The sequence below is a fragment of the Exophiala aquamarina genome (genome assembly GCF_000709125.1).
Source record: "Exophiala aquamarina CBS 119918 chromosome Unknown aczIA-supercont1.2, whole genome shotgun sequence".
NCBI classification, from domain to species: domain Eukaryota; kingdom Fungi; phylum Ascomycota; class Eurotiomycetes; order Chaetothyriales; family Herpotrichiellaceae; genus Exophiala; species Exophiala aquamarina.
The window spans coordinates 1,783,649-1,793,884 of NW_013550586.1; the positions used below are offsets into that span (position 1 = coordinate 1,783,649).

General features: G+C 50.1%; 5 protein-coding genes across 5 annotated transcripts; 3 read left to right on the forward strand and 2 right to left on the reverse strand.

Annotated features, from left to right (window-relative positions):
- Positions 1–581: 581 nt before the first annotated feature.
- Positions 582–2,466, reverse strand: A1O9_02468 (uncharacterized protein; the record flags this gene model as incomplete). The annotated part of the gene is made up of 5 exons (XM_013408040.1): positions 582–893; positions 943–1,075; positions 1,128–1,290; positions 1,345–2,104; positions 2,158–2,466. 5 exons carry the CDS (start codon positions 2,464–2,466, stop codon positions 582–584), a joined length of 1,677 nt encoding a protein of 558 aa, XP_013263494.1.
- Positions 2,467–3,476: 1,010 nt separating this feature from the next.
- A1O9_02469 (uncharacterized protein) lies at positions 3,477–5,150 on the forward strand (the record flags this gene model as incomplete). The annotated part of the gene is made up of 1 exon (XM_013408041.1): positions 3,477–5,150. The coding sequence occupies one exon, from the start codon at positions 3,477–3,479 to the stop codon at positions 5,148–5,150; it is 1,674 nt and encodes a 557-aa protein (XP_013263495.1).
- Positions 5,151–6,343: 1,193 nt separating this feature from the next.
- A1O9_02470 (alcohol dehydrogenase) lies at positions 6,344–6,703 on the forward strand (the record flags this gene model as incomplete). The annotated part of the gene is made up of 2 exons (XM_013408042.1): positions 6,344–6,504; positions 6,556–6,703. 2 exons carry the CDS (start codon positions 6,344–6,346, stop codon positions 6,701–6,703), a joined length of 309 nt encoding a protein of 102 aa, XP_013263496.1.
- A 678-nt stretch (positions 6,704–7,381) lies between these two features.
- Positions 7,382–8,110, reverse strand: A1O9_02471 (uncharacterized protein; the record flags this gene model as incomplete). The annotated part of the gene is made up of 2 exons (XM_013408043.1): positions 7,382–7,840; positions 7,892–8,110. The coding sequence occupies 2 exons, from the start codon at positions 8,108–8,110 to the stop codon at positions 7,382–7,384; spliced, it is 678 nt and encodes a 225-aa protein (XP_013263497.1).
- A 465-nt stretch (positions 8,111–8,575) lies between these two features.
- On the forward strand, positions 8,576–9,989 carry A1O9_02472 (uncharacterized protein; the record flags this gene model as incomplete). The annotated part of the gene is made up of 2 exons (XM_013408044.1): positions 8,576–9,408; positions 9,458–9,989. 2 exons carry the CDS (start codon positions 8,576–8,578, stop codon positions 9,987–9,989), a joined length of 1,365 nt encoding a protein of 454 aa, XP_013263498.1.
- Positions 9,990–10,236: the final 247 nt, after the last annotated feature.

Genomic DNA, 10,236 nt, shown 5'->3' on the forward strand with positions numbered 1-10,236 from the left:
CCGTAGCCCCTACCAGGGATAGCTCTGTCATCAATCATGTAGCCCAGCGGTCCTGGTGCACTAGAAGACATTCAAGGTGGTGAATAGGGTATCTGCTCTTCAGTGTGGCCGTCGCTGAAACATTGCTACTGTTAATCTGGCGTTGTCTTGTGCTACCACTAGACAATATGGGAACTAATTTGACCCGGTAAGCGAATTTAATGTCACTAATTCCGTCTCAGTATCAAATCGCATCGCTCATGTTTAGAACCACCGACAGGGTTCGAAAACGCAATGCATGATTTCACATCCGTACCGTTCTTTGTACCTTACATCATTCACCGCTTGTTTGGCCGTCGACATCGAGGCGCTTGGAGATATAAATAACCCTTGCACTATTTGGAGAAATCCCAGGGAAAAGGCGTTCAAGGATGTGAACCCTGTGGCATGATGACGACTATATGGGCATGATGTATCGCCTACGGAGTCTTGGATTTAATTTGAATATGGCTTCCTGGGGAAACATGAAGCGGTAGACTTGGTGACCAAGGAGCGCGCTTCTTCACCTAAAGGAGGTCCAACTTGATGTCCGTAGACTTCAATCAATTGTCGTCAGCCCTCAACGAAGTCCTACCTTCAACAGCTTTGGCATGGCCCTTCTCAACGTTATCAACGTCACCCACCTCTTCCACCACCACTTCATGGTTCGCATGGTCCATATGGATGTTTGCCGCGAATACTGCGACCTGATCTTCCTCACCAAACAGAGCAGCAATTTCCTCGAGAGGTAGTCCTTTCGTTTCTTTGATCTCCAAAATGGCCCATATAAAGGCCACGGAAGTGATGCAAATGAAGACCAAGTAGAACTTCCATCCAATTGTTCTCATTGCTGTTGGTGTAACTTGGAGGAGGACCTTTCATCATGTTAGCGAAGTTAGCTTAATGTGCATTGGAAGAACTCACGAGATCAGTCAAGGCAAGAGAAGCGACTCCTATGGACATCCCTTTCGCCCGATAGTGGTTGGGGAAAAGCTCAGGCAAGTAGACCACCAGGGCGTTGTCGAGCGTCGAAGCGAATATCCAAATGAAGAGATATCTATGGTCCCGGGTTAGTACAGATTGCCGTTCGTATATGCAGCAATACTTACAGCATCGCAACTGCCGTGCCCAACGCCGCTCTGTTCGGGTTCTCTGGAACAGGCGTCGCAAAACGAGCTATTATTGCGGCCAAGACGACCAGACACACGACACAACCTCCAAACCCAAAAATAATCATGGGTCGACGGCCCCATTTGTCCATGAGCCATGCACCTGCGATAAAGTCAACGAAAAGGGCTTGCAGTTAAGCGTGTGCGACTTGCTCACCGATCAAAGAAGCGAATATGCCACCAGTGATCCACCCGCAGAGCAGAATCAAGGTTTCCTCCGTGTCATATCCTAAGGAGCTGTAAATCATGGGACTGAAATTGTTGATTACTATCACACCAGATGCTTGGCCAAAGGCACCAATAAGCATAACAGTAATTGCTCGTCTGCGATATGAGGGTTTGGAGAACAGTTCCTTCCAGGACGAATTCTGGGCCCTGTCGTACTCTGCCTGTGTACGCATCTGATAAAACTCGCTCCGAGAGAACTCGTCATCGGGACCACCTCGATGAAGTCTCCGAACAACTCTCTCAGCCTCCTCGGGTCTATTTTTGAGCAGCAGCCAACGTGGAGACTCAGGGAAGATCGGTAACATAAGGAGCATGAGTGCAGGAAAGAGCAATGCGAGGCCTAAGGGTGCTCTCCACTGGGCCGCAGGATTCGTTGAGTGGAAGAACGCCAGTCCCATGTATGAAGCAAGAGAATAGCCCGATAATATCAGAACCCCGTTCAACCCACCGAAGAAACCACGCAAAGCTGGTGGCGCAAGCTCAGAGGTATATACTCCCGTCACCGGGACGAATGCGTTGGCACCTACGCCAACTAGAAAGCGAAAGGCAATGAACATGCCGGGGTTCTGAGCTGCACAACACATAGTCCCGCCAATCAAGGCAAAGGTAGAACAAAAAATGATGCCAATTTTGCGGCCCCATCTGTCACTGACGTAGCTAGAAGTGAGAGCACCGACGGCCGACCCAGCCTGATGTTATTTAGTACGTTGCCCAGGCCGTTAGCAGGAGAAGGTGGACGTACAAAGAAAATGCCTGACATTGCTCCTTCGATTGAAGACGCACTGCTGGTGGGGAGGAAGGTCTCAGGGTCTACTAGCTTCATGTAAAGCAGGAACGATGGTTGCCCCATGGTAGTCGAGATGATTGATGCATTGTAACCGAAAGCCAGCTGACCGAGGGAAATCAGGAAGCAGATTCCAAGGTTGTACCATGTGAACTGCTTCGAGCCCCCAAATGCGGCCTTCCGCGCAGGCTGAGATTTGTGATGCATGCTTTCAATTTTGAAGGTCTCGTCAAGAGGCTCGTTTTCCTGGAGATCCATACCTTGCATGCTTTTATATACTTTTGCGCTTATCGAGATTCGATATGAGCCATTCCGTCGGTATGCGTACTTCCCAAGCGACTCCACATCTTTCGGGTCCGTATTTTCGGGCCCAAGCTTCTGTATGTGGGAGGCAAATGCTACTCCGGTCTGGAGCACGCATATGGCCGGGGAAATTACTGGGGATGATCCACCTGGATCGTACAGCCTCAACCCGACCTCGAATTTGCACTGCTAGACGGGGCTAGTCAGTCAACAAACGACCAAAATGGGATAGTGACCTCGATGCTTCTGGCTTGAATCTGGCGACGAGGTGCGAAGCGGACTCTTGGAATGATTTGAAGGAAATAGTTCGTGTTTGAGTTGGCGGAGGCCGCGGCAATACGGAGATCACGGACTTCTGAAGTAAGTGGGGACTTCATCTCTTGGAAATGTAAGTCCATGCTATGTCCAAGAGACCGCACCATAACGGATGGAAAGATCGGCAAAACAATGCACAGGCTGAAAGGAAATAGTAGGACATGCCGAAGAATATGTGCGGCTCCATGTATCCGAGCGATTCGTGGATGAAGTTGAATGAGCTGACATGACGTCTGAATAAAGCGGCGGAAAGCACCATCCCAGAGAAGCTCCAGTGCAGGGATAGGTTTGGCACTAAATACAGTAGGTACATACTCGTTATACTCGGCAACGGATACGATAGGACTGGGGCATCTCTGGATTACTAGAGAGCCCGGGCTTTAATTCCCGGTGCTGAAGAGGAAAGGTTGGTCGGCCTTGTTAGGGAGTTGACTGCCTAGGCACAATCTCAACTTCTCTTGCGACTTAAATCTTGCAAGAGCCAGGTCCTAAGATCTGATACATGCGACATCGAAGGATAGGACACCAAGAAAGGCATTCTTCAAGCTTTCAGAAAGGCTAGGCTGGCAGAACAGCTGGAGTCACCTTCGTAAACAAAAGGAATACTTGTTCTCACTCAACCGAAAAAATATTGCAAGAACTTCTCAGATTTGGCAAATATGCAGTATACATCGCCATGGGCGTCTCTGGCGATTCCGAAGTGCAATATTTTGTCCTACATCTACCCTCCCGCCGAATCACCATCTGAAAAACCCATATGGATTGACGCCGATGACACCTCAAAGCGCTTGTCACCAGCTCAAATGCTATCCTGGATCAAAAGATTCGTTGTGGGCCTAGACCGACTTGGAATCCAACAGCAAGAGGTCATCATGGTCTTCACTCCGAATCACCTATTTGTGCCCATGGCATACCTGGCAGCGGCAGGATCGCAACGTCACTTCACTGGTGCAAATCCCATTTATACGGTGAACGAAGTTGCACACCAAATGAAAGCGATTGAAGCTGCTGTGGTGCTCATCCACCCGTCACTCCTAGAGACCGGCATCGCCGCGGCAAAACTAGCCAATATCTCTCTTGATCGGCTCTTCATCTTCTCTGAATCGCAATGCCCTACAACTTCAGGTGTACGCGACTGGCGCACCATGATTGCTTCTGAAGAGGATGCTGCTTCCTGGAAGTGGGATCCACTGGAAGGCGAGGCCGCGACACGGACCACTGCCGTGATCAATTTCTCCAGCGGCACCACAGGCCTCCCAAAGGGGGTCTGCATCACACACCACAACCTCGTTGCCAACACTGCCCAACTTATATTCAACAAGTACCAAGGGACAGGTCATTCACCCGAGAATCCCGGACCTCCTGAACGATGGTTATCATTTTTGCCCCTCTATCATGCATACTCCCAGCTCGTCACGATAAACGTTGCCTCTAAGCTACAGATTCCAGTGTATATCATACGCAGATTTGTGTTTGAGGACTTCCTCAAATTCATCCAACAGTTTAGAATCACAACGCTTTGGCTGGTGCCACCGATCTTGGTCATGATGGCCAAACGTCCCGAAACAGCTAGATACGACATCAGCAGTGTGAAGCATGCGCTTTCTGGAGCAGCCCCTCTGTCAAGTGATCTTCAGAATGAAATTATGGCTCGCTTTGAGCCTTTGGTTGTTTGTCAAGCATGGGGAATGACAGAAACTACATGTGCCGGGATTGGGACACCGGGATTGACGAAAGACCTCACTGGCAGTATCGGTTACCTTTTACCCAATACTGAGGCTCGATTGGTGAATGATAAGGGTGAGGACCTGACGACAGATGCCGAGCCAGGAGAATTATGGCTGAGAGGTCCGCAGATTATGCGGGGGTACTGGAGAAACGAACAAGCTACGCAAGACAGCTTAACAGCGGACGGTTGGTTCAAGACTGGCGATGTAGCTGTGACTAGGCAGGGGAAGTGGTGGATCGTGGATCGGAAAAAGGAGTTGATCAAGGTCAATGGACTTCAAGTCGCGCCCGCGGAGCTAGAAGCTGTGCTCCTCGAGCACAAGGACGTAGCCGATGCTGCTGTCGTAGGTATCAACCTGCACAACGAAGAATTCCCGCGGGCATATGTTGTGCTGCAGGAGCACGCCAAAGGAAAGACCACCGTTCTAGACGTCCAGGATTTTGTCGCTCAGAGAGTGGCAAAACATAAAAGGCTGACTGGTGGGATCAAGTTCATCGATGAAGTCCCTAAATTGGCGAGCGGAAAGATCGTGCGGAAGTTGATAAAGGAGTGGGCAAGGAACGATGTAAAAGAAGTTGAGAGGATCGTCAAGGCTAGGCTGTGAGCTTCCTTCTGTCGTGGCTGTCACTTGTAGCACAGCTGTAGCTAAGCTGGAGGTACTCTAGCGGATGTTGGATAGTGCTCAGAGAACATAGACCATTTGTACGGATAACTGGAACTCATTAGAGTTATGATATTGCAACGCCTCAGCCCTTGAATGAAACCATTGTATCTGGAAGACAAGGCTGTGCGGAGCGGGGTCCACGCCTCTGTACTCGTCCACATATCTGACAGTCTCTGATGGATTGATCGTCACAATGGATGTTGTCCATTTGCCGTAAACCTTTGAATGGATGAGTAGCAGCTCTGCGCAAGGCAAACCCCAGACACCAGAGCTAAGTGCGCCCGTGAAACTGGGTATATAACACTGGGGGGCCGTTCCCTTGCATGTAGGCTAGGCAAATTTTTAGTCTGGCATTATTGATATCACTCACGCTCACATCGGACCTTTGTGTTGCTCTGTGGGCTTCAATCAAAATAGTAGTCGTGGTCGCTATGAGTAAAACCACTTCACCTGGCAATGAACGTACGCTGCCTTTAACCGCAAAGGCCATGGCACCGAAGCACAGAGCCCCGTGATAGGCTTGGCTCAAATGGGCCGTAAGCATCTCTTTCTTCAGCCTAACGTTATGGTAATTGGGGCTTCTCATTCTCAAAATTAGAGGCGTGTAGGCTAACGAAATCGTAGATCGCTATGCATTTGCTTAACATCAAAATGCAGGCTTATCTATTATTGGTCTGGTAGACCGTGGTCAAGTTAATATTCAGGATGAACTCAAGCAATATCCTCTGTTACGAGACTCCTAAACGGCTCTAACACTCACGGACGTCGTATCGATCAACAGGCACGCCAATTCCCATACAGACTATGCAATGGCGGCAATGGAGGCCGGTGCCCATGTGTTTGTCGAGAAGCCACTTGCTCCAACAGTGGCAGACGTGGAACGTGTTATCGCGACGCACGTCGAACCTGAAGGAAACTCGTCTTTGATTATATACTGTGATATCACCCTAGTTGGATTGAATCCATTAGGCAGGCGCGTCAGCTTGGCCCGCCGCACGTCATGCGCATGAACCTCAACCAGCGCTCGACTGGCAATGCCTGGACAATTCACAAACGCTTAGTGCAGAGTGTTAGCCCTCTCGTAGACTGGCGTTCACTATGTTGATGTCATGTTGCAAAACACAGACAGTCACATGGGCGTTCGATTATCGGACGAGATCTCTCCTGACCAGGTCAACTATGGCCAGCTGCAGGTCACTTTCGAAGATGGCTCTGTAGGCTGGTATGATGCAGGCTGGGGACCCATGATTTCCGAGACGGCATATTTCGTCAAGGCCGTCTTTGGGCCGCGGGGGTCCGTTTCTATCGTCATGGACTAGCGCCTGGGATCGATAGATATCAACAGCCATACAAGGACTTCTCGACTCCGCATGAACCACGTCTCTGATGGAAAGGACAAGATGCTTTCCATGTCTGGTGAGCAGACCATTATGGGCTTTGCGCTTTCGAACAGCAGTATCTACTTGAGACAATTCTCGAAGCCCGTAACTTAAATGAACATATGCACAATGCCATCCGCTCGCTCGCGATCGTTCTTGCCGCGGATCAGTCCATGCGCGGAAAACGTGCTGCCGATCTGAATACATAAATGTACCGGATGAACTAAGACTCTTCAATGGCACTGATGGATACGGGGGACTGGAAATGTCTTAATAGCCACGGTTCCACGGCTCGAGGTGTTTCAAACTTGCATAATTCATGTATAGTCGCAGACGTATGTCGTAACTAGATACCTAAAATTCTTCAATCAGTACGAGATCAGGTTTTTATTGCTCGGCCATTGAATGAGGCTCAACAAGTGTACAGGGCTTGACAATCTCAGACAACAGCGAATCGCATGAGATATCTTGTGCCCACATCTTGTCGTTGATGCAGAGACCGCGCGTTGAAAACCACTCTCTGATAGCGGCTTCTGAAAGGTGGTCGCCACCGAGCAGACTGCGAAATGTGAGCAGGTGAGGACGCAACAAGGCGGGATGTGTGTACCTTATAAATCTAGATTTGTGCCATTGCCTAGGCGAGCTGCGTCCACGCTCGCGTTGCTTGTTCCACGGCTTTGGTGATTACCGTGATGACCCGGGCTCTTCGAACTCGTTTAGACTGATGATTGGGATTTTTGAACATAAAGGTTTGGTTCTGCTCGAGAATTGTGATATAGTAGTAGCAAAGCTTCATCCGCGTCCTCTGCTACCTCTGCCTCGGCCAATGCCAGGGTTCGCCCTTCGCGTTGAAGTTGTGCCTCGTTTAGAGCCGGTAGTACTATTTGTTGAGCCACCCATCTGGACATAGGACGTAGAGGTCGACGAGGTCGATCCTCTCCCAGTCGTACCAATCCTGCTTGAACCTCTTGAACTGGTGGGCCTGGACTGTTTGATGGCTAGTTCAGCTTTACGTTTCTCTTCTTCTTCAGCCCGCTGAGCTGCGGTAGATCTTCGCTCTTGTTCTTCAGCCTCGCGTCGTTCAGCTGCTCGCTGTTTCTCACTGGCTTCTTGTTCGATGTTGGCAATGTCCTGGCTCGCACCGTGCCAGTTGGGATCAAGGATAAGACGTTGATTGTGCTCAGTCTGGGACAGAATGCGGGTCCAGGTATTGAGCAATGTTGATGCGGCGCTGACGGTGGTGTTGACGGTCTGTTGATCGTGTTAGAATAGATTATTTGGAATACTTCTACATCAAGCTACCTTGATGTTATTCTTTGCCTTTCCGAGACTTTCGATGACTCCTTCTATAGCTTCGTTGACTCGGCGCACACTTTCAAGTTCATGGCGCAGTTCTTGCTCCCGAGCCTCTTGTTGTTCGTAGGTGGGTCGAAGGTTGCCCTGGCCGGATTTCACGGGTGAATCCCACAGGCTTGTTTCCTCGTTTTGGTCCTCTTGGGAAAGGTAAGAGTTTGGATCCATCTTAGAAGCGAGACTCGGATAACTGTGTGAATGCTTGAGGCCGGAGTCATTAATTTGTCTACTTTTGGACTCCGTGGTCGGTATAGAATGGCCAACGATGGTGGTCAATGTGGAACCGCACCACTTTACGCGAGTCAAGGCTCGGTGCCCTCCAACGCGTCGGCGAATGCAAATTTGCCAAGTTTTGCGCTGTTTGTGCTGTTTGCACTTTTCCCCAGCCCCCAACCACCAGCCACGGATGCAATCCCAATGCCAACCTCCGCCCATCCTGCGACAACTTGATTGTCCTCGATGTCGTCCTCATCGCTTCTATCGCTGTCTCTTTGCCCACCCCTATGAACGCCATATTCCTTACTTTCGCTACATACACTTTTGGAATCTTTTGGTAGCCTTGTTGCGCAGGCAGTACGCGACGAGTTTTTTGAACCTTCACTCCCGGCCGTCACAACCGGCACCATTCACACAATGGCTGCGACACCTCCCCTTCAAATCCTCTCAAGTCCGGCCACACCTCCAAGCCCTTTACATGGTGCTAAATACGATCGAGCAAACGCCTTTCCCACTAGGCGCTCCACACGCGCTGCGACAAGAACTAGGTCAAGGAATCAGCAGTCAACACCCGAACCTCCCCGCCGCAGTCCCAGAGTTGAACAGGGAGCCAACACTCCTCGCTCACCCAAGCCAAAGTCAACAACTGCTGCAGGCCTTCACTCACCAGAAGTCACTCCAAATACAAGAGGCTCACGCCGAGTTCAAGTGATGTCCCCCCACTCTCCTGACATTCACTCTCATTCTTCCTCGTCGAAGCAGCCTCCGCCCGCCGAGTCCAATTCACATCTTCACCCCCAATCCTCTTCCGCCGCCACCATCTCGGACGGCATGCTACCTACTCCGGTCAAAACTCCAAAAATGAAGAAACCGATAGCGAATGCCACCACTGCAGCCAGAGCCCTGTTCCAAGACCGTGCTCAAATGGCTGCTCAGGTAGCACCAGTTCAGCACAGCCCTCGTCGTTCACGGAAATCCCAGCGCTTCAATGGCTTTTCTCTCGAGAGTTTCTCTGCACAGGGTGACGCTACCCGAGGTCAAATCCAGATTTACACCGACTCGAGAGACTGTGTTCCACAAGTCGACAACGACCAAGCCAATCCATTCGTTGAGCGCAAGAGAGATCGCGAAAGTATGTCTCCTCAAAAATCTGTCGTGAGGTCGAAGCGCCGCAAGGTTAGTACGGAGACGAGAATCGATCCCCAGGTTATGGAGGCTATAGACAAGGGTGATGGCATGGTTTATGTCTTGTAAGTTTTGATTGGTCTGATCTCGCTGGAAACTGCTAACTGGTAACAGTCGAGGCAAAAAGGTTTACCGGCGCTTCAACGACCTAGGAGATGACGAAGAGGACATTGATGAAGAAGATCTGGGTCTTTTGGAACACGCTACAAATGGTTCGGCCGAGGTGAAACCTCTGAAGACACTGACCCGCCGCTCAATAAAGCCAAAGCGGCTCTTCCAGACCGCGTCGCAGAAGCGTGCAAGGGAGGAGGAGAAAGAGGAAGAAGCAGCTACCGATATTGAGGACCATGGTGATGTTGCAGAGGATGGTCCTTCAACTTCAGTATCACACACCTCTGAGTCGAGCCTTAGTCGCGGTTTGAGATCGAAGAAGCACAAACTTCCCTCATCCGAACAGAATAGTCCTAAAGAACCAGGTTCACGAAATACGCAGAAGGGAAGTCCTTTTGATTCTTGGCCAAGACAAAAGCCTGGTTCTCGAGGTGTGGCAGGGTCTCAGAAGAGCAAGAAGCGAGGTGCAAATGAAGTGGCTGACGAAGATGTGGTAGCTGAACCTACTGTTGACGCGAAGAAAGCTAGGACTTGAAATTCACCTTGGACTTTCGCTTTGAAAGTGGGTTTGGTCTAGGTCTACCAAAAATGGGTTTCTGGAGGATGATTGTTGCTATGTTCTCCCTGGTCCTGCCTGAAGGAGCGATCAGGTCATGAAGTTTTGGTACAGTGAAGGGATTTCAGAATTCCGCCTTCAGTTCAGACAAGGATAATTTTCATGTGAGAAAGGCTGGATGGGATGATGGATCATTATCTCATGGGCTGATAGATTGGGTGAACGG